The 24,730-nt window shown below is 33.6% G+C and overlaps 1 protein-coding gene across 1 annotated transcript in view; it reads left to right on the forward strand.

The window, feature by feature from the left end:
* The first annotated feature begins 741 nt into the window (after window positions 1-741).
* The window catches only part of LOC101630293 (phospholipid scramblase family member 5), a 34,140-nt gene continuing 10,151 nt past the window's right edge, over window positions 742-24,730 (forward strand). The window contains exons 1-2 of the mRNA XM_004682435.1: window positions 742-847; window positions 21,545-21,708. Coding sequence (XP_004682492.1) covers window positions 742-847; window positions 21,545-21,708 — 270 coding nt within the window. The remainder of the gene's footprint in view (window positions 848-21,544; window positions 21,709-24,730) is intronic.

Consider the following 24,730-nt stretch of genomic DNA (forward strand, 5'->3'; position numbering starts at 1 on the left):
GCCACCAGGGAGGGCCTGTTCTAGAATATTTTTGATCTGTCTTAGTATCCCAAAGCTTTTAACGTTGCAAGTCCATAGAACATACCCAAAGGGCCCTCCCTGGTGGCACAGGTTAAAGTGCAGCACTGCAAGCTAGCCACAGCTGCTTCAGTGTGAGTTCAATCCTCCCCCGGAGGTAACCCACATGGCACAGCAGGCCTCTCCTGTCTAGCTGGCTGCTCCACTCAGCATTTTACTTCATCAGTCAGCATGTCTGCTCCCCTTTCTGTCTCTGGTGAATCCTCTCACTGTCAATGCACTTCTGGCCTATATCACAGTTCTGTATAAATAAATAAATAAATAAATAAATAATACTTAAAAAAATAACCAAAAAACATTTGAAACAATGATTCAATTTATCAGTCTTACCAGTAGATTTCTTTTTGTTTTGCATAGTGTCAGAGATAGTTTTTGAAGTTCAAAATTGTAGTATATATGAATTACAGAGAATGAATACACATCAAAAATCTTTTTAGGTAACACAGGGCTTCTTTTCTTTTGTTTTTGTTTTAATAAGGAGTGAACCACATTTATCTTTACCTGTTCCTTAACTCTTCAACTCTTGCTTTGAAATGACCAAGTGATATTCTGACTTGTATTCTGATCTGTGAATCTATAGATTACTGGACATTCTCTCTGTTTTTCTAGTCTTTAAAATGAGCTACCATTAGTTTTAGAGGTTTCTTATGTTTTCAACCTACTATGACAACCTGGGTTCTTGGCTTTGTAAACAGGATGTGTCGGGGACCAGCCCGAATTTCAGGCTGTCGAGTGGCTGACACAGGCAGGGTCTCAAGGTGGGAACGAGGTAGGCGAGGCAATATTCTAAAAATTGGGGAGTAAAGGGGAGTGGGAGTGAGGAAGACAAGGGAGTCGAACTTGGGTGCAAATCTTCCTGCTCTGCCTTCAGCAGAGGTTTATTTTATACATTTCAAGCAGGCAGGGGGGTGACATTAGCATATGAAAGGGGTTGAGTTCACAATCACCTTTTTTCTAAGAATAGTCTGGGGTCCTTTTGACCTTTACTTGAGATTATAACATTCCAAAATCAATCAAGGTTAAAAAACAGGTACATAGGTGCACAAAGTTTAAGACTAATATTACTATAGTGGAGATTGATAAAAATAAAGTCCCTTAAACCTTATCTAATACTTGATGGTTTTTTCTACCTGAGACATCCTGGGAGGCAGGAAGAGGAAAATTTCTTGCAAATCAAATTTCAGAAAAGTTCTTTGAAGAAACTTGCTAAAAGGTTTTAATAAGTTTCCTTACGGTCTAGATAGTAGAAAGCATAATGTGCTCTGAATACGAGACATAGGTAAATTTATCTAAAGACTAGATAGTAGAATCCTGAAAGACTAGCCAGAAAGACTTTTGTGGATTGCTTTGAAGTGTAGCAGGTAAAAAACTTGACTAGCTCTAAAACAGGCAACCTGGATGAATTCCACAACTAAAGGCCAGAAAGTAGGAAGTTTGAGTAATTCTTTTAGAAGCTGAATTGAAGGCTAGGTGAGATAGTAGAATGATAAGATTTGGGTTTTCCTCCATCCATAGGGCAGTGAGAGACTTTGCAGAAACAGCCCTTTTGCTTTTTTATAGATCAGCCAGCTGTCAAGTCACTTTTGACTTCAGAGGAATTTCTCACCCTGGAGCAGTGCTTGCTTGTTCAGGGCAGGCAGGCTTTATGCGGCTGAGGCAATCCAATTGTAAGCTGAAAGTTGCTCAGAATATTTTGATATTACGATTATACAAAAAAGGGAGGTCATAACAGCAGTGGAAAGTCTGATTTTTCAGAGCTTTTCCCAATCTACCCGGAATCTGTCGGATGATAGACGTTGCATAGCTTGTGTCAAGGATGGATAACAAACACGTAGTTCTCATGATAATGTTTCTTATCATTACATTCACAAAGTGCACCCACCAACAAATCACCCATAGTTTTACCAGTATAGCTCACTGTGCTTCCTTCCCTCTTTGTTCTTAACCCTACACCTCTTTTTTTACCCTGTTGCTTGAGATCTGTCATTAGATTCCAAAAGGTTGATTTTTAAGCTTATCTTTCTCTTTATTTTATATCCCACATGTTAGTGATATCATCCAGTATTTATCTTTCTCTTTTTAATTATTTCACTTAGCATTATCTCTTCTAACTACATCCATATTGTCACAAATGTTTTGAATTACATCAGTAAAATTTGGGGACTCCAGCACTCCCTGATGGCATAGCAGTTTAAAGCACAGCACTAAGAAGCTGAAGCCACTTCAGCATTAGTTTGATCCCTGCCCGGGAGGTGACCCACTTGGCACAGCAGACCTCTACTGACCAACCCATTGCTCCCCTCAGCAGTGTACTCATCAGTCAGCCTATCTGCTCCCCACTCTGTCTCTGATGAATTCTCTCACTGCCCCTGCACCTCTTGCCTGCACCCTAGTACTGTATGCATAAATAAATAAATCTAAAAAAAAAAGTGTGGAATCCTCCATATATAAAACCTTCATAATAGTCTCAATTTTGTTTCTTGCCCACAAAACCTAAAATAATTATTACCCAGTCCTTTATAGTATAGGTTATCAGAACAAGACTTAAAAATAGAAGAATGATGTAAGCAAATAAACATGTGAGTAAAAAAAAAAAAAAGAAACAAGACACTATAATAGCAGAAAATGAAAAAAAATCATATGCAAAATCTTAAAATTTTGTATTTGATATTGATTGAATATACTTCATTTTTCCAGAGCTCAATTTGAGAACAATTATATTAAGCCTTCAAATACAAATATGGATGAAATAAAACAAATATGTAAGTGAAAACGTTACATGAGGAGATTTAGAACAACACCATTTATATTTTTACAATCTAGCTCCCCCTAATCTTATGGAGCCTGAAGCCATTATTTGCAGCTGAACATATGTCATAATTAATTGAAATTGTTTTATATGGTCTAGTATAGTAATACTATTAATATGAGATTTGATGCCCTATTCTATTATGTTAATCATACTGCTACCTAAAACCAAAATTCAGTATATTAAAGGTAAGCTTTAAAATGTAATTTTATAATAGAAATCTGGGATAGAATACATCACTGGAAAAATTATGAATTTGGGAAAAATAGGGAGTTATTTACAGAGTCTCCCACCTTTTTTCCTTATAATATTTTCTGAAACATCAGAAAAATATTGGGAATGAGGTAAATGTATTGTTTATACTCAGCAGAAGCTTAATGACAAAATGGTAAATAAGCACATGCTCATGTTAATAATCTTACAAAAATAGGATGTTAGAACAATGGTACCACTAGTAAGGATGCTTTTAAAAAATATGCACAACCAAAATAAAGCTTTAAATTAAAAATAGTGAATAACGGTTATAAAACTCTTCTGGATGGAATTTCAAGACTGTTATTAAAAGTAAAAAACAAATTAGATTGAGATTGTTAATGCTCTTTTTATTATTTTAGAAGATAAATGCTTTGTTAGAATTAAATTCATCTTCAATTTATCCCTTCAGCATGCTAATTAATAGAACAGGATCATGGATTTGTTAATTAAAATAAGATACCCCAGGGAATTGAAATTAATTTTGATGTCCTAATAGATATCCTTATGTCAATAAATCTCCCAGATGTTTTGTCAGCATTATAAGAAAGTAGATAAAGGCATTTATTTTTCTTTTGACTTTGGCAAAAGCAAGAGGGAATTGTCCATTTTAGACTGATCACAATATTTGAGGTAGATTAATGTAGTTTTTCATTAAGGCTAATCTTCATGTTTATGTGTTGGAAATTTCAAAAAAGGTTTCCAACACTATATATCTAAGTCATTTGTTCACATGTGATCCAGTTTAATAGTCACTGAAAGCTATAACCATCTGGCAGATGTTTTCTAGTCTATCTGAAATGAGTTGAGGGGCTCATTTCTATTTCTATTGAACACATGTCCAGGTCACCAGAAATACCACCACAATTTGCACCCTAATTAGCAACCTCAAGCATGTTGCGGGTTGCATGGTAATAGAACATGGGCTATTGTCCAAATTTGGAGATGAATCTATTCAGATACAAATAGAAATGCCCCTTTAGGGTCACCATCAGGAGAGCTTGCATTTCCGTGAAGTATAAATTTCAAAAACAAAAAGACTTTTATATTTGGTTTAAGGTATTCATTTGAATGTAAACTTGAAAAAATATTACTTTGTCACTAAATTTAAGATATATTACAGTGAAAAAAAGATTATATAATTTTGTAATAAATTCTGCTATGAGAATTTGTTAAAAACAGAAACTACCCTATTAAATTAGTATGTGTGTATACCAATATTTGAACACAATGTCAAAGATGTTACAAAATATCTGACTATAACACAAATAAAGATTGTAGGAATTTTGCTACAATTTTTTTCATAATAAAGAGATGTTTGATATCAATAAACACATTTTAATTATAATAATAAGGCAATTAGAAATTCATGGTAACTCATTTAAAATAAAAACATCAATAAAATGGTCACCTTTATCAAAATCTAACTGGAATAGCATCAGCGTCCACCGCAGACCATTGGATCCCCTTCAAAATTTGTTCTCCCCCTTTCTCCTCCTACTCTGAAGATTTACAATTAATTCTGGGATATGTTTTGAATTCAGTTTTATCCAACACTTCCTTTTGTTTCTCTATAACCCACATCTTTTCATTTTAATGATTCTTCATTTTGCCAAGCAGAAGCTTTTTGGTTTGGTGTAATCCCATTTGCTTAGTTCTGCTTTCCTCCCCTTCTGTTGAAATTGGTCCTAAAATACATTCATGAACCCAAACTGGAATGTACTTTCTACATTTCCCTTTGGGCTTTTTATGGTTTCAGGTCTTACATTCAAGTCTTTTATCCATTCTGAGTACACTTTTATTTATGGAGTGAGATAGTAGTCTCATTAAATCCATAAGCAGAGAATAATTTTTCATCTCTTTGTGTCTTCTATTTACTTTAGCATTGCAATACACTTTGCTTATACATGCCCTATGCCCCCTTTGTTAACTTTACTAATAGGAATCTAATATTTTTGATATGATAGTATTTGGGAAGTTTTCTTGAGTTTTTTTCTTGTTTGCATATAGGGATGCAATTTATCTTTGTATATTGACTTTGTAATATGCCATTTTCTTTTTTAAGATTTATTTATTTATTCATACAGAACTGGGGTACAGGCCAGAGATGCGGAGGGTGAGAGGATTCACCAGAGACAGAGTGGGGAGCAGAACAGGCAGATCAACAAAGTACACTGCTGAGGGGAGCAGCGGGAGGGTCAGGAGAGGTCTGCCGCACCATGTGGTCACCTCCGGGGAAGGCAGGGATTGAACTCATGCAGAAGTGGCTTAAGCTTCCTTTGTGCTGCGCTTTAACCCACTGCGCCACCATGGAGAGCCATAATCTGCCTTTTTTGTTGTTGTTGTTGTTGTTCCAGTTGTTTTTAGGAAAACAAAATAAAACAAAACAAACAAACAAAAAAAACTTGTTCCTAATTCAACATTTTATGTCTTTTTTTCTGGTTATTTGCTCTAAAATAACCAACAATTCTATTTTGAAAAGTAATGGGAAATGTGAACACATATCTTATATGTGATTTTAAAGGAAAAGCTTACAATTTCTCAAGACTTAAGAGCTATTGAGTATGGGTTTCCTGTGTGTGGCCTTTATAATATTGAGTTATGGTCTGTCTATGCCCATTTGGCAGAACTTTTATAACATATTCAATCTTACTAAGTGCTTCTCTGTATCTATTGATATTATCAAAAGATTTTTAACTTTTATTTCCTAGTTCCTTTTTATGTGTGTTAAATTGATTGATTTTGGATGTTGAACAATCTTTGTTCACCTAAATACATACTGCTTAGTCATGAAACCTGACATATTTCATTTATTGTTTAGTTTGTTTTGTTAAAATTTTATAGAGGAGTTATGCGTCTATGACCGTCAGCATTTTTAGTGTGTAGTTTTCTTTATTTTTTAATGTTTTTGTTAATTATGAGAAATATTGGCCTCATAATATGTTATTTTAGAAGCACCCCCACTTTCTCAAATATTTGGAAGAATTTACAAAGAAAGTTTAGAAATGAATTTGCCTTTGAAGGTTTATTAGAACTTGCAAAACCATCTTATGCTGGAATTTTCTTTTTGGAAGATTTTGATCACAGTTTCCTTTTTTTTTTGCTTGAAATTGGACTGTTAATACTTTTTTCTTCTAATTCAGTATCAGAAAATCATATGTATAAGGTTTTTTTTTTCATTTTTTTTAAATCAGTTTGTTGATGTATGGATATTTGTACTACTTATTTATGATCCTCTGTATTTCTCAGATATCTATTGTTACTTCTCTTCATTTCTAATTTTATTTATTAGTAATATTTCATTTTTTTAATGAGTTCTAGCTACAGGTGTGCTCATTTGTGTGCTTTTGCAAATAACCAGCTTTTGCTTTCATTCAGACTTTGGACTATCGTTACTATTTAACTTATTTCTCCTTTTCATTATTACTTCCTTTCTACTGGTTATGTCTTCGTAGATTTTTTCCCTCTAGTTCCTTAAAGAATGAGATAGGATAATTGGCTTGAGCTTTTTCTTGTTTCTTCATGATAACCTCCATTGTTGTATATTCCTTTTACTGTGTTAAATAGTTTCTGGTAGGTCATGCCTTCATTTCATTTATCTCCATGTACTTTTTTTTTCTTCTTTGATCTCCTCATCAACCCTATAGGCATTCAGTAATACACTGTCCAGTCTCAAAAATTTAGATGTTACTTCTGCTTTTGTGTGTGTGTGTGATTGGTATCTAGTTTGATACCATTATAATCAGAGAAGTCACTTTGTATAATTTCAGGTTCTATGTACTTAATAACACATTTTTCTGATGCAAGTTATGATCTAGCCTCGAAAAATGACCATGTATACATGAAAAGAATGTGTATTCAGCTTTTCCCATATGCAGTGTCTTGTGAATGTCTATCAAAGTCAAGAATTCTAATTCTTAACTTAAGACTATTTTTCCTTGCTGAGTGTTGATGACCACCTATAATGTTGTTGCCAATGCCTAATCTTACATTTGTTGACAACTGTCTTGCAAATTTTGATGTTCCTTTACATTTATTCGGTGCTATACACACGCACACACCTACACATATATACACACATTGATATATTAATCAATATAGATCAATAGATAAATGATAGATGGATGATAGATGATGATGATAGATAGATAGATAGATAGATAGATAGATAGATAGATAGATAGATAGATAGATAGATAAAGTGCTATCCTGATATATTGGTCCCTTAGTCATTAAATAGTTTGCATCCCTGTCTCTTGTTATCTTTTTGTTGGCAGAAAGTCTATTGTTTATGATATAAATCAATGTTTCTCCTTTCTTGGGTACTGTTTATTTGAAGAATTGTTTTCCAACCATTTACTTTAAGCATATAATTATCTTTGGAACTTGGATGGTCTAGAGCAACAGAAAATCTAGTTTGTTTTCAGTGGTTTGTTCCCAACCAGACAGATTTACATTTTAATTTGATTAAATATGAGGACCAATTACCATCACTTTAAGGTTTATTACTTTATCAATTTTCTATTCCTTTTTATTCCCTTTGTATTTGATTTATTTTTTTAACATTTCTTATAGTTATGGTCCAGGTTGACAAATTCCTTCAGTGTCAGTATGTTGGGAAGGCCTTTATTTCCCCTTCATATCTGAAATAGATTCTTATAAGTTGGCATTTCTTATATCTTGGTATTTTGAATGAATCATGCTAGTCTCTCCTTGCTTGCAGTTATTCCTCAAGAAGTCTATGAGAGCCTCATGGGAGTATTTTATAAGTTATCTGCTTCCCCTCCAAGCCACCCTCAGACACATTCAATGTTCTTTCTTTGTTTTGTACTCATAGATATTTCATGACTATGTTTCATGTTGTAGGTCTCATTATTTTTGGTTGGTCAGATGTCATTTTAGCTTTATGGACTTGTATTCAGTTTCACCCACAGGTTTGAGAAGTTTTCTTCTATAGATTTAAAAAAAAAATGTACCTGCAACTTTCTCTCTGCCTTCCCTTTTTAGGACTACCCATATAGTCCTAAAATATAACATAAATAGTTATATTTATGTTGTTTCTACTAATGAATTCAGGTTCTTCTGGAAGACTTTTCTTTTTATTTCTTACCCCTACACTAGCATCCTTTCTACTTATTAAATTTGAGGTTACTTATTTGATCTTCACTTTGTTCTACACTGCTTAGTTAGCTCTATTGGCTTTTACATCCTGTATCTCTGATATTATCATATTAATGGTTTGATGTCTGTTTTCTGTTTATTAATTTGATATAGTATGGTGCTCATTTCTTTTGTTGTCTTATTCAATATTTCAATTGATTTATCATGAAAATTTCTAGCTCTTCATCTAGTACTATTACAGAGCAGTGAAAGGGGCACCCCTGAGCCCTCAAACCTGCCCTCTCCAAATAAGTTCTGTATCAAGACAAAACAGATAAGACATTTAATGGAAAAAAAAAACTTTAATACAATTAGTGTGCATTATAGAAAAGAAAAAGAATGTAGTTTCTAAATCATACCCTCAAAGTCACCTTTCCTCTTGTGGGTAAAACTGTACCCTAAAGAAAATGGCCCAAAGCAAGCACTGAAAGTCTAAAGAACATTTTGGTGTAGACTCATAGAAAAGAAATGGCCAGACAAGTCTGGGACGAAAAAAAAAATAAAAATCAAGATGAAAGCTATTATTGTTTACCTCCCCATGAGTCTCTCACCCTCAACTGTTTCAACCAGTCCAGGACCAAGAAACAAGAGCTGCTTCTTCACATGTCCCTCTGATTCATGTCTCCATCAGGTCTCCTCTGGCTCTACATCTTGCTTTCTTCTTCTTCAGACTCCTCTCCAGATTCTTCTCCTTGCTCAGATCCACCTTTCCTTAGGTGGGGCAGGAAACTTGGAACCACCCCTTTTCCTGAATACTACAGTATTTCAGTAAGATCTTCCATATCGTTCTTCTGATTACATATTCCCTGGATATCTCAAGGTGTCAAATGATTTGTGTGTGTGTGTGTGTTTGCCTGATATTTCTTTAACATTGGAGATGATATTATATGTCTTAGTGCTATAGACCATATACATTTACCAAAATTTACCTGCAGTTCACAAGATATCTACCATTTATCCATAAATGTCAGATACATATTTTGATATATTAAATTACATATTATTTTTATGTTAGGAAAATAATTTAAAATTATAAAAATAAAACTCAGGAGGGAAAACAAGATTTTTTATATCAAATTTACATATTATTTATTTGGGTATATGGTATTTGAGAAAATCCATTATTTATATAAAAATATATTAAACTGAGGGAAATGCACAGGACTATGGTGGTGGCACAGGGGTGATTTGGTGATGGGAAACCCGTGGGGATTACAATTGAGATGAAAAAAAAATGTGCAAAATGATGTAAAAATAAACTTTTTAATAATAATAAAAAAACTCTCAAAAATATATTAAACTAGAAAGAAATGTAAACCAAGGAGAATAAGTTCCAGTCTTTTTCATCCTATGTGTGAGAAATGTACATGAAGAAACAGGGAGTTATAAGATAGCATGGTTGGGATGACAAGCTGTACAGTTGTATATGAGATCTAAAAGAGATCTCAGGGTTTTGGAACATGTGCCTCTGGAGAATCATGAGTACATTTCACTTGATGATAAGCCCTATGTCCTGCATTATGACTGAACTAGAGAAAGACTATTAAAGATTTAGTTTTGCAAATGCAATTTATTATAAAGTTGTTACTGGTGATGATAGTGGTGATATTGGTGATGGCCGTATATATGTACATCTTTTAGAACATCAAGTGTTTATCATAAACTTTACAGACAAAAAAAAGTATTTTAAAAATAAATATAAATATAAAAACATTATAGTTGTATGACTAATTGGGAATTGACAAAGATAGTACCAGTATGTGGAGGAAATTGTTCAAGGACAGCTATAAAATGAGAATATCAACAAGCACCAAATTTGTAGTATAGGTAACCCCCAAATTAAAAGCTATGTAAATACAAGAAAGCAGTCAGAGTTACAAAAATCAACACCAGAAGGAAATAATGTCAAAAAGTCAAATAACTAAAGTGTTTTAAAACAAGGAAGTTGTCAACGCTGCTTTGTCAGTGCCAAGAAAGGTCAAGTGAATAGAATTTCAAAGCATTGTTTTACATTTAGAAACTAGAGAGACATATGTTACCCTGGAAACAGCTATTTCTGTTTAAGAAGAAATCTTTGAATTAGGAAGTGGAAGTCAGCTTCATTTATCCAACCAGAAAAATGTGGGTAGTGGGTAGGTTGAAGAAGTTGAGAAGGTAAATATTGACACACAATTTTATAAGCTTTTATTCAGATGGAGACAAATGAGAAAAATATTGCTTCAGGCTTCTTTTTTTGTTATATTTAAATAGGTATAATGTGGTAGTTTACATCTGAAAAGGTGGTACCTGTCCTCCTAATCATATACAGTATTATAAGTCAATCTTACTTCAAGTTAAAAAAAAAAAAATAGAGGCCCACCCTGGTAGTCCAGCAGGTTAAAGCACAGCACTAAGAAGCTAAAGCCACTTCAGCATGAGTTCGATCTCTGTCCCCAGACATGATCCACATGGCGCTGCAGACCTCTCCTGACTGGCCTGCTGCTTCCCTCAGCAGTGTATTTCATCAATATGTCTGTTGTGCTCCCCACTCTGTCTCTGGTGAATCCTCTCACTTCCCTGAACCTCTGGCCTGTACCCAGTTTTGTATGATTCAAAAAATAAACCTAAAAAAAAAGTATGAGCATTAAAAAAGAAAAAAAATAGAAAAGTTAATTCTTGGTAAGTTTTCCACACAAATAAGAATTTTCTTCCAGTAAGGAGAGGTCAATTTAACATTACAATGAATAACTAGAAATGTTATAAAATCACATTTCTTCTAGGTTTCTCTCTCAAAATTACATGTAAATGTGCCTGAGGGTAAGGCAAGGAAGCATTTAAACTGGAGATCCTTTACAACTCTGTATTATTCTTTATTTTTCTCCCTTAATTGATCTATTAAGGAGGAACTTACAATGGTCAATGTAACATATCTCATATTCTGTCTATTTATAAAGAATATAAAATATGTAGGGCGAAATTACACACAGATGGTATATAAACCTTACTTCAATTTCCTTATCTACATATATGTGGAATTTTACAATTTCACACCCCTTCCTTGACATTGTGTTACCTGGTTATTTCTACTTGAATTTATTTATTTATTTTTTAAAAGATTTATTTATTTATGCATTCACAACTGGGTTATAGGACAGAGGTGCATAGGTGGTGACAGGATTCACCAGAGACAGAGTGGGGAGCAGATCTAAGAAGTATACTGATGAGGGGAACAGTTGGGGGGGATGCTCAGGAGAGGTCTGCTACTCCATGTGGGTCACCTCTGGTGTCTGGGATCAAAGTGAAGCCACTGTGACTAGTTTGCAGTGCTGCCTCCTAACCAGTTCTGCCATCAGAGAAGGCCCTCTACTTGAATTTAATAATTGTTTACTTCTGGAGTTATCTTGCACACTAATGTGTGAAAATATAAATTAATTTAATGAACCTTAGGATAAACTAGGTAAAAATTTGCTATTTAACCCTTTTTTATATAAATATAAATATTTTGAAACTAAAAGCTATTAAATATGGGTTTTTTTCTTTGCTGACTTTAAGCTCATAGACCATCTAATCATCTCTTTTCCTCTAGAACATAAGCAAGAAGGATATGATGGGATTAATGTGATCTCTTAGTATTTCCTACTTCCCGCTCTGATATCATTTTAGTTTAAAACAAAACACAAATATCTGTATATATCATGGTGAAAATGTTGCCAATACTTGATATTATCAGTCTTTTTAATTTTTGCTATTTCATGAAGTGTATATTGGCAAATCATTGAATGTACCTCTGTTAACTATGCAAGGTGAACAAAGTACAGTTCTGTCTTTGTAAATTGTATATGGGTAGAAACTTGAAACATATATCCTCATATTAGAAGTTAAAGTATATTTTAGACCCAAAAATATGCACAGCATAGTTAACAGTATTATTTATGGAGGTATTAATGTCTTATTATTATATTAAAATAATTTGAAAGCTCATAAATGTGTAAGCAAACATTTAAGATTAACAAGCAACTTTTAATCTGTCACTAGCTATGTCTTTTATTGGATATATTCATAGGAATTCCATATCCAGTTTGGTACCCATTAGCCAAATGTGACTGTGGATTACATGAAAAGTCACTAGTGCCACACATTGAAATTGTATTTGAAATAGTAAGTTAAATAAATAAAATATTTTTTAATATACCTTTAACCTGTTTCTCTTTTTTGTGTTTCTTAGAATGTTTTAAATTGAATATGTGGCTCAAAATACATTTCTATATTTTTATCAACAATATTGCTCTGGAATCTAATAACACAAAAAACAATGTGGCTAAGGTATTCAAAAGCAAAAAGAAAATTGTATTAAAAATAAATTTACATCACTTTTTGCAGACAGAATTTTTTTTCTAGTAATGTCCAAACTACAAAAGCATACTTATACAAACCCCTTATTTAAATTCCAACAGATTATAATTTGGTCTGGAGCAAGGCCACAATTTTCTTCCATTTTTCATTTTTCCTAAAATTGCTTGCAGGCAAAATGATGAAGCAAAGTAGACCCAAAAAAGAAACAGCGATTTTGGTGACATCTATTTTTTTTTCAATGAGAATTTCAGGAATTTTACATGAGTCATGGCCTGCATTAGGCAATGACAACATGAAAAAGCATGTCCACTAATAGAAAAAAAAAAAAGCCTTTAATTTCCATTCTTCTTCATTGAAGCAATATTATATACATAACACATAGCATCTAGCCTGCTTTGCAGCCACTTCAGCAAAGTATGAATCCAAAGACAGTAATATTTTTTCAATGGCCTGTCCTATAAATACCATAAGATGTAAACATTAAGCATGCATTTTGGGGCATAATTTTGCTCTAATGTACTTTGCTTTTATATTTATTTAATTTATATTTATTATAATAATTATCTTACTTTTTCCAACTTTGTAAATTTAAGGGAAGCCAAACTTATTTTCAAAGCTAGCAATGAGAAGAAAATGTGTTGCAGAAAACACTTGGTGTCTAGCTGGCACTGCATCACAGCTGCACGAGCTGTGCATGACATGGCTGCTGTCAGTGAAGGCACTTGTATGCAGATCATTGCTGGGCTGTCAGCTGCAGCTGCTGAAGGGCTTGTTGCAGTATTTTGGTGATGGCTGAAGATGCAGGCAGATGTTGGCAAGATGAAGTGAGTGACCATACTGGGCAAGGCACAAGGTAAGTGTATTTACAGTAAGGGTAGAAATAAAGAGCTTTTCAAAATAGTAAAGCAGTTTTTTTTGTGTGGAGAGCATTTTGGAGTCCTGAAGATTTTTAATGCTTTAATTCATTTTCTCAATCTACCTTGTAGCTCCAGTTTCAGGTCTTTCCCTCTATCTCTACCTTTCTCTCCCCTTTCTCCTCTCTCTTTTTCTCCTCCCTCTGTCTCTCACTCCCTCTCTTCCTCCTTCCCTTTTTCCTTCCCTCCCTTTGTCCCTCATCACCTTTCTCCCTCTCTTTGTCTTTCATCACCTTTTCTCTCTAACTTTCAAATACACACATAAACACACAAACTACAGGGTATCGAAATACTTGCACTATGTCATATGATGATTGAGTCAAGTTTTCTACTTGCAATTTCTGTTTTTTAAATAAAGATATTTTAATTAACTATTATATTAATTAACTGTTATATGCATAACAGGCCAGATAAATGTCAGAAGACTAAGACACAATGAAAATAGATAAGTTCAAAGAACTATCTAAGTTAATTCTGATAATCTAAGTTAATTCAATTTAACTTAGTCTCACCTGAAGAAATGTAAGAGTTTGCCAATTTTAAAGTTATTTATTTAAGCAAACATAACTTTTACTTCTGTTTGGGTTTTATCATACTGTTTTGTCCATAGCATTTCTATGCACACACTCCTAGACTGAATATTTTCATGTTAACTTGAAATATTTTAGATATATAAAATAATCTATATCTACATATTCTAAAACCAATATTATCTCCACACACATAGTTTTCACTGTACTCATAATTTATGTTCCTTTATCTAGTCATTTAGATAAATATTTATTTAAGTAGGCAAAAGGGGGATAAAAAAATCTAGTCTTAATTAGCAGCCATGAAGAGATTCAGTTTATTACCTTTCATTATTTAATAAAGAATATCTTAATTTATTTTTTCTGTTTAAAGGAACAGAGTAAAGGAGGATTAGACATGAATATGTTAAACAAAAATATGCTCATTTAATATTTTACTGATTCTAATTGGTTTTGCTTTTCAGGATAGAATAAGTTACGTCATTTCATTTTGCAAGAAGTAGAAAAAGACACATGAGTTAAAAAATAAAAAGAACATTGTGCTCTTGAATTGTGATACTGCACGGAATATATATTCTTTCAGAGTAGAGGTCATACCTTCACATTTCACTGATGTTTAATGCTATGTACATAGTAAAATATTAATAAATGTCTGTTGAACGAATGAATGAATGATATCACACTGGCAGGTGTGCCAGTGTGCACACTGGCAAAGAAATGCACTTAGTTTCTAACTCGTACTACAGTGAATTTTAGTATGAGAAAATGTAAATCTGTAAATATTTGTGCATAGAGACACATGACTAAAGTACTTCTTCACAGCTAATCATAACTTTCCCACGGCAATTACTTTCATAGACTATTTAAATAAAATTTGCTATCAATTATTATTTCATGATACATGAGAAGCTAAAACCAAGCACAAATTTGTTTATATAACCGATAGTATAATAAAGACTTCTGGATACTCCCTTCTCATCAGGTAATATATGGGGCACCCATAGTTAATTTCCCTTTTTACAATCAACAGGTGTTAAAGAGGCTATGTGGCTGTAAGAGTACCTTTCTATTCTATTTTGGGGATTATAAAGTGTTGCAAGTGCACCATTCAGGGATCATTTCAGTGATATCTAGTAAAGGCATCTATCATCAAATACCTAAAACAGTATTTTTTAAAGATTTACTTATTTGTGCATACAGAACTGGGATACAGGCCAGAGGTGCAGGGGCGGTGTCAGGATTCACCAGATAGAGTGGGAAGCAGAATAGGCAGATTGATGAAGTACACTGCTGAGGGGAGCAGCAGGCAGGTGGGTGAGGAGAGGTCTGTTGTGCCATGTGGGACACCTCCTAGGACTGCGATGGACTTCATGAAGTGGCTGCTTCTAGCATCATAGCGTTGTGCTTTAACCCGTTGCGCCACCAAGGATGGCCCAAAATGTTTTTTTTTTTTTTTTTTAAGATCTATCTATCTGTGCATACAGAACTGGGGTACAGGTGAGAGAATTCACCAGAGACAAATTGGGGAGCAGAAGAGGCAGATCGTCAAAGTCAGAGGATGCCAACTGGCACATGTTGCTGTCTTTTTTTTTTTTTTTTTTACTTTGTTTATTAACAGGTAACATTTCTTTCCTGTCACTATACGGATTTAAAGAAATGATCAGTCTTTCCCTTTACATAGCTAGACTAGTTGGGGGGACTACCTATTCAGTTCTGGAAGTTTTTGGTCAAATTATTTACAGTTCAATAGCTAAATAAAGGAGAATTTGTGAACAAGGTATAAATGAATGCATGGGCCTTCAGAAACAACTGTTTTGTGTATCCTGTAAGATGACCATGGATGGGTGAGACTGTGCAGAGATTATGTGGCAACTTTTCTTTGGGCTGCAACTGAAAAGAAGAGAGGGTACAATCTCCTTTCAGGAGTGACCCAAGCAATCAAGGAAGAACATCCCCAGTGAAGAAGTAGCTCAACATCACTGCAGAGGCTAAACACAGGCGTTTTGGGGGTTTTTCTGGGAAGGTAAAGGACAGTGGATCCTAAGTTTCTGTTATTTATTTCTAAATTTAATTTATTGTGCTATAATCTTAGCATTTCATTTTCAGTCCTTGGGATAGCTGCTGGGGCATGCTACCTCTCAGTTGATACATGTTGTGGAATCAGGGAATAAAACAGAAGATGCAGGCTGATAACAAAGTGAAGTTGATTTGTCTTGGCAAAGTTATGTGCTTCATGGCCAGTGTGAACAAATTAAGTATTGCATGGTGGTCCTGGATTTCTATAGAAGCAACAGGTATTAGTAGAGAAGGACTGAGAGAACTGAAAAAGCGATGTTGAATTGCAGCACAATAACAGACGTCCTGAGGACAGCTACTGAAGTGACATCCTTTAACTGTGTGAATTCTCACGCACAGGACATATAAGAAAAGTTTGCGAGCCACTCCTGAGAAAGGCTGAGAAATAGAAAGGAATAATAGAAGGGAGGATTCCAAATTGGTATCTGCTGGGCCATTAAAAAAAAAAAGTTGATGTTGCTGTTTTCTTTGACAGAGGAAGAAATAGGTAGTCCCTATATTTCACCAAGTTACATGATATGAAAATATTGCAAATAAAACAACCTACTGATGCATTTAGGATTAAAATACTAAAATTTCAATATTATATGATCAAATTAGGTGACCCTCAGTTATATGGGCATGTCCAAATACATAAATGGTTGATTATTTATAGACCAAAATATAAATTCTATACACTTAGATTCGTATACTTTAGTTGGTGCTCTGTAGAAAATAGAAGATAATGAATAACTTAAGACCATAATTGAAAATAACAATATCATTAAGAAAAACTTGGCTTCATTGTATTAAAGATTTTCCAAAGTTACAAAACCAACATTTAAGAAACATAAAATTTAATTTAAAAATGTTAATTATATATATATGTATATATACATATATGTGTGTGTGTGTGTGTATTCTGTAAATAATACTAGTTCTTTCCAACATATCGAATCTAGACAAAAACAGCAAAAGCAGCATCTCTTTGTCAACTAAGAAACACCTGAACTTTAGCCTTTAAAATGACTGTAAGAACAGGCCATCCCTGGAGGTGCAGCGGGTTAAAGTGAGGCACTGTGCAAATGGAAAGCCACTTCCATATGAGTTCTATCCATGCCTGCCCCTGAGGTGATCCACATGGCAGGGCAGACCTCTCCTGACCCACCCGCTGCTCCCCTAAGCAGTGTACTTTGACGATCTGCTCCCCACTCTGTCTCTGGTGAATCCTCTCACCGCCCTTGCACCTCTGGCCTGTACCCCAGTTCTGTATGCACAAATAAATAAATAATTCTTTAAAAAAAATTAAAAAAATGACTAAGTGACTTTATAACTTTTTATCACTACCTATGCAAATGAACTGTTTTTCAAAGTAGATAGATATTGTTGATGAAACTGATAAATTCAACCTTTGCATCCAGTACAATTGACTTGATAAAAAAAAGTCTCACAGTCATTTGGTCAACTGCAACATGAAATATGAACTGGCTCCTACAAGTTGTATTGTTTAATTCATTCATTAATTCATTATACCATTCAATTAAGTATCACCTGTGTGTTTTCTTTAACCTAGAGGAGTTATAGATGCTTCTGATTTCAAATGGCTCTGACTCATCAAATTCAACTGAAAATGAAAATGAAGGTATATTATATACATAATTAGAAATACATATATCTTGTTCATTTGGTGTTGAGAGAGGGACTCCTGAGAGTAAATAAGAATATTTTCAGTGTCAACATTTTCGGTTGACTTTGTTATCATAGACTCTGGCACAGGAAATATTATCTAGAAATTAGATAATATTTTCTAAGGTAACTTTAAATGTAAAAGTATAAACTTCAAATTTAAAAAGGACTGGGACTCTTAAAATAATTGCTATATATTTTTCCTGGATGGTTTTTATTATTTAAGTTTCTTTTCTTTCCAACACCTAAGAGAAAATGGTTTATGAGCAGTGTTAACCTTTTGTGATAGCTTGGTCTCCCCCTATTGTCCAAGCTGATAAAAATCTAGCACTCTGGAAACACAAGACGCTACCTCCCTCCCTTATTTGTAAGTTGACATGAAGTAGAGACACCTTCTGTAGTTTCATGCATGCTGTGTTTTCTCTCCTTTCTGCAAAAAAAAAAAAGAAAAGAAAAAAGAAAAGGCTTTTCTTTTAACCTGGCTGCCTTTGAAGAAGCAACTCAGACATCTTCATGGCCTCTAAAGGTAAGAGAAAATATAACCAACTTCTAATATTTTCCTTATAATATGATTAGAAATAGAACTGTAGGGGTTCAGTGAGGTTTATATTTAAATGAAGTTATTTATCACTTTTGAAAACTGGAATTTTTAAATTTTAATACCAAGGCATGTATAATATTTTATGTCAAATATGAGGACAAATTGCTATTCCAAATTTAAAGGAAATCATTTCGCACATGTTAAGTATTAAAGTGAAGTCTAAGAATTTTTGATTTCCAGTTTGTTTTCTGAAATATTTGATATATATAAAAATTCAATTTTTGTTATTGATAAGTCCAGTAAATCTTTATAATTTTAGTAGACTAGAAGTACCATATTTCTAACTATGAAGAAAAAAAACTCATATTTCCATTAAGACTAAGTTAAATATTAAAAGCAAACAAAACATATTTAATTTTATATAAACAGATTATTTGTAGATGTTGGGGAGGCAACTGGTAAGTTTTCCTCAAATCCCTCAAGTTTTATAACTATCATTGGTATTATTTCACTTTTAAAGATCTCATAAGACAAAAGAAGTAGTTTTTTTTTTCTTTTTGAGATAATGAATGGCAATCTCACTAAAAACATTTGTGAAATTATGTAAAAATGAAATTATAATGTGTTTTCATTCCATTATTAGAACAAATCATTAAATGCTAGTCTATAATGAAAAGTTTTAGTATGAAGAAAAATGATTAGTATAATTGGTGGAAACCTTTTAACCTAATTATAACTGAGATAATTGGGTCCACCAATTTTAATATCCTAAATTAATGATCCATTCAAAGAAGTGAAAATACACTTTTGGGCACTACTTTCTATAGAACAAATGAGGTAACATTTTCAATATTCATCAACAATTAACTCACACCAATCCCTGAATATCATTGGAAAAACACACATTGTAAAATATAGACATGAAATAACAAATTGAATTTTAATGTGTTGTTTCATTTATATAATGGAACACAAAAACATCTTGACAAGTATTTTCATTTAAGACTGACACTTTGTCCAAAACACTTCATCACTTTATAAAGTAAGAACTACAGCAGCAACTGCAGCCTGTAAGGGAAAGAGTTGCAGAAGATGTGAAATATTTATTAGCAAGTAATACATTTTTAAAGGAGTAGATAGAAATTCAAAGCCAGATAGAAACTCAAAGGAGTTCCTTCTTCATCTTGTGGTCTGAGTCTTTGAAGAAACTTGTGACTAGAAAACGCTATTACAAAATATGATTAATCTACCAAAAAAAAAATTGTGTTCGGTAAAGATAAGGACTCAGCACTAAACTTGGAGGTAAAAATTCATGTGGAAGACTAATAGTCCTTCTGCAACTGACTCAAATATTTGACATATATCTGTTAGAGACGTTAAATATAACAATTAAAATAAAGTTTACTTTTGAAAATAAATACCTGATTTGATGGAGCAAGTCAGGTTATATCATATTTTATCTAATGTATATTTGTGGATAAAATTTATTTTTTTAAAGATTTATTTATTTGTGCATAGAGAACTGGGGTACAGGCCAGAGGCTCAGGGGCGGTGAGAGGCTTCACCAGTGACAAGAGTAGGAAACAGAACAGGCAGATCGACGAAGCACACTGCTTAGGGGAGCAGCGGGTGGGTCAGGAGAGGTCTGCCACGCCATGTGGTCAACTCCGGGGCAGGCAGGAATCGAACTCATGCGGAAGCAGCTTTTAGATTCTCAGTGCTGTGCTTTAACCCACTGCAGCACCAGAGAGGGCCTGTGGATAAAACTTAAAAAATATATTTAAAAACATCATGTACAATCTTTTAATGCTCTTCATTCCATGAAACTGTGTTGGCAATTAGCACTTTTTCAGGGAAGACAGGCAATGAAGTTTTCACATTTCATAGGCATCACTAAGCCCAAGGACAGCAAGCATACTGGATGCCATCAAGAGTTGAATTAATACTTGTGTTATCTGGAGCTCTCCCTGGTGGCAAATCGGGTTAGAGCACAGCACTGTGGAGCTCTCCACAGCCACTTCAGTGCCAGTTCTATCCTCTATCCCCCACAATGGCGCAGCAGACCTCTCCTGACCAACTGCTACGCCCCTCTTCACAGCTCTTTGAAAGTCAAGGAAAATAGTGCTTTGGGGCTAATGCTGGAGAAGTTGTTTTCTTTTATTATTTTTTAGTTGTTATTGTGATATTGGCCATCAGCTCCTCTCCAAATTCTCACCTGGTTGAGGACTCAGGAACCCACTCAAACCCTTTTCTTGAAAGCAAAAGATATTTGAGATCCTGTACTGTCCAGATTTAAGAAAAGTTCCAGATGAAGTCTTTGTGGGAGTGGAGTGTAAAATTAGTGGAGTTTTTTTTTTTTTTTGGGGGGGGGGATATCAAGTGACAAATTTATTTCCATGTAGTCCTCATCTGATTGCCTATCCAGATTCTAAATGTCACAAACCAGTCATATTTAGAGATTCGTGTGTTTAAATATAAATAAGCGAATCATTGTTCAATTGTCACTTCTTCATACAACATGTACACAGAACTATAATGAGCTTATTAGAACCAGAAATAGTTTATGCCATTGTCCAGAGGATTTTGGATGCTTATGCTTCTTCACCAATTTATTATTTTTTCTGTAGTTGTTTTTGTAGTTCTCATCAAGGATAAAATTGTTTTATTTTAATAATGACAGACTTACTATCTCCAACAGTAATTAAATTCATTTTTCAAGTTAATCTTCAGAGATTTAAAAAATCTGGTAACCTCTCTCACACACAGCACCATTACGTGGATTTTAGAGTCAGTCCTCAGGATTACCAGTCTATTGTATTGTGAATTTTATAGATGTTACTCCCGTTTTAGTATGTGTTCAATAAGGATGTTTGTTCAAGTATTTGTGGAGCTGACATAAATTTCTTTCTTCAGTTAATCTAGAAGCAGTTACCTGTCTTTCCCATTCATATATCTTCAGTCTGAATTGATTGTTTAATATCATACCTTTTATATGACAAAATACGTCCTGTAAGCTTGCTCCCTGACCTCAATCTGAACAGCATATTATTGACATATTCCGTGAATACATGTGAGAATGTTTATATTTATGGACTAATAAAGATTAGAAGTAAAAACTGATAATCTTCCTTTAAAAAAACTGGTAGTTAATAGGGAAAGATAGCTTGTTATTTTTATTGTATTACAGATGGACAGAAGCAAGGAAGTAGAGTTCTGCCTAGATTGCTTCCTGGGGCACCAGACCTGGAGCACTGTCTGCAGGTCTCCCCTTCTGGTCCAGGGAACCAAGTATGGCAGCCGGACCTGCCTCTGCCTAGCCATCCCCCACCTGGTCTTGAATATTTAAGTCAGGTATTTTTGTTTGTTTTATTTTGTTTTTTTACTCTCTATTTCTACAAATGTCTATCCTTTAAATGAATATAGACAGTTTCTTGCTTGTCAACCAAGTTTGAAGTACTCCAACAAAAAATGTATTGAAGTTCAGAAAAACATTTTAAGTCATGAAATTTATTTTTTCTCTGTTTCTATGATTTGGGGATAAAACTTGTTTTATTTTTATTAGCACTTCTATTTGTCTAATTTATTTGACAGAGAGGCAAGTCTAAACATTTTTGATTGAGCAGTTTAGCACATTTATCTTCCTTCTGCTCATTGCTCAAGGTGTCAGTGAATCTATGCTCCAGGAATTTTCTAATATGTCTAGTCACCTAGAATTGTTAAATATTTGCATACTTGCTATAATCAAGGTATATAAAAAGCAGAAAACATAGTCCCTCTCACCCAAACACATTCTGCAAGGTCATGGGCAAGGCAAAAAAAAAAAAAATGTTGACAAAAATGTGAAAGTCTGTGTACAAAAGTAAAGGTGATCTCTAAGGAAAAATTAAGGGTCAAAGTATTCAAGAGAGATTTCCACAAAGAGCTGAACAATTGTCTTCCAGTGATTCCCAAAATGTGTATGAAAATTCAACTGGAAGTTATCAAGTTAACAGTATTTATTGTTTGATACTTTCACCAAGCCAATTTCTTGAAAGATGGAATTGTTATTATATATAGTCACTGTTCCAGTCATTAGAGGGAAGGAAATGAATCAAACTTTGTAATAAGACAATCAAGAAATGACATCTGAAGTATATGGCACATAAATAGCAGTTGAAATTTATGTATGATTGTTGTTTTTTTTATTTCATACTAAAAAGATTAGACATACACTAATATTGAGATGTCAGCACATCTGCTGCAATTTTCAGCTTGTTTGGCATTCTTTCAAACTATAAAGTCTATCTCCTTTATCAAAATCAAATCTCTGTGTTAATTCCCTTAAGGTACGAGAAATTTCTGTTATGCCTGATAGGGTTTAAGCTGCATGCAGCATATGTTCCTGAGAAAATGTTTATAATTGCAGATGCCTTCTCCAGAAACCCACTGGCAGACAAATGTACTTTAGAGACTGGAGAGCTCAGGGAGATATGTAAAAGAGCTGGAAAAGCTAGCCCACTATCTTCCATCTGCAGAAAGGATCAGCTGTAATAGCTGACTAGAGTTGATTAACTGCTGCAAGCTGTTTGGGAATGTTGTCAGACAAGGTTTTGCCAAGTATAAAAGTGATATACCAGTGCCAGAGGGCTGGGGTTTGATGATCACATATGGTCATCACATATCCTTCTTCCACCCATGAATGATGACACACCCAGAGCCAGATGCTTGACATGAGTACATTTTCTTTGAGTTCAGTAAATAGAGATTTGAACCCATTGGCTTCATTTGAAATTGAAGTGAATTTCCAAAAAGATATACCTTTGGTAAACTTTTCCAGAAAACAAAAATATGCCACAAACTGGTGATTATTTTACTTAAAAGGAAAAAATAATTTACTCATTTTATACTAAAGGAACACTGATTTGCTTTAAGAGAGTGTACATCTAGCAAAATAATGAGCACATTTAGAGTTTTATAATAAGGGATTTAAAAGACATACAGAATGAATTTTATGTGCTATTTTTTGTATAAAAATCATAAAAAATCAAATAAAATAGCTAACATTTAGCAATAACAGTCTTACAAAAATAAACAGGAATTTATAAAAATTCATCTAAATTAAAATACAGAGTGAAAATTCTAAAATCATCTAGTCTTTCTTAATAAAGGCCATCTGATGACTACTGAAATTTTCATTTCCATAACCAACTTGAAAGTAAATTAATGTATACATATGTGTATTTTATATATGTGTGCATGCATGCAATGTTGGTTTCATGTAGATTAAATCTAATACTAATACATTTAGATTGAATTAGCATTTTAACTATAGTCAACAACATTTTAAATGTCAAAGGATAATAATTGTAATTTGTTTATCTACAGGTAAAAGTAGTGAATTAATCTGCAAAGATACATGAAATGATCCAGTTTTCTTCATTGCACATGTTAAGCAGAATCACTGATATTTGAAAACCTGAGAAGTTATACATTAAATAAATCCTTGTGCTACATATACAACACTATTATTGAATTTCATACTGTAGCCTTCATACTTAAGGAGAACTTTATTTGCTCTGACACCTATAATTCAATCTATTAAAGATTTCCAACAATTCCTAGTCCACCCACTAATTTTTAAAGCTACTTAAAGAAAATTAGAAAGACAATCAAACACAAGACTCTCAAATCCAGAACGTTGCCCACCCTCAGAGACAAATTAAATGTTATTATAGGGGGTTGGTAAATAGAAGAGAAAATAAAGTAGGGGGAAAAGATTCTCAGAATTTCCATAGTATCACTTAAAAGTTTTTTTTGTTGCAGCTCCTAAGATTAGTTTAATGATGCTAGTGTGTTAGATAGAAAACACGTTGAAATTGGCATCGGTATGACCTGAGTTCAAATCTCAGCCTATCTATTTGTAAAGACTGTGATCTGGGCAATTTACTTAATCTTTCTGGGATTGGTCCCTCATGTGTAATATGCAATGACATACTCTGTCAGAATTTCTCTCTGAAATTCTGTAAGGATTGGACAGTCTGCCAAAATAACTCTCACAAACTGTCTAGCACCTTAAGGTAGTCATTAAGTAAACAGCTGCTATTTTTAGATATTAGAAAAATACAGCTTCCCTTTTTATTGTGAAGTAGATCTAAACTGATAGTCTCTGTATATCTAGACTAACATTTGACCCATAGCAATAATATTCAGTGTCCTTACACTCAAGCATTTGTCTTGTCCCCATAGTTACCCAGCCTAAATTAAATTTACATTAGTCCACTGCTAGAAAACTACAGATCTCTTCTTAAAGGTTTACCTCTTTCTTTTCACCACCCCAACAGAACTAAAAACAGTACACTATAAAATAATTAGCCTAATTAAATTTAAAAAAAAA

The sequence above is a fragment of the Condylura cristata genome, unplaced genomic scaffold (assembly GCF_000260355.1).
Source record: "Condylura cristata isolate star-nosed mole 26May11 unplaced genomic scaffold, ConCri1.0 scaffold00014, whole genome shotgun sequence".
Taxonomy (NCBI): Eukaryota; Metazoa; Chordata; class Mammalia; order Eulipotyphla; family Talpidae; genus Condylura; species Condylura cristata.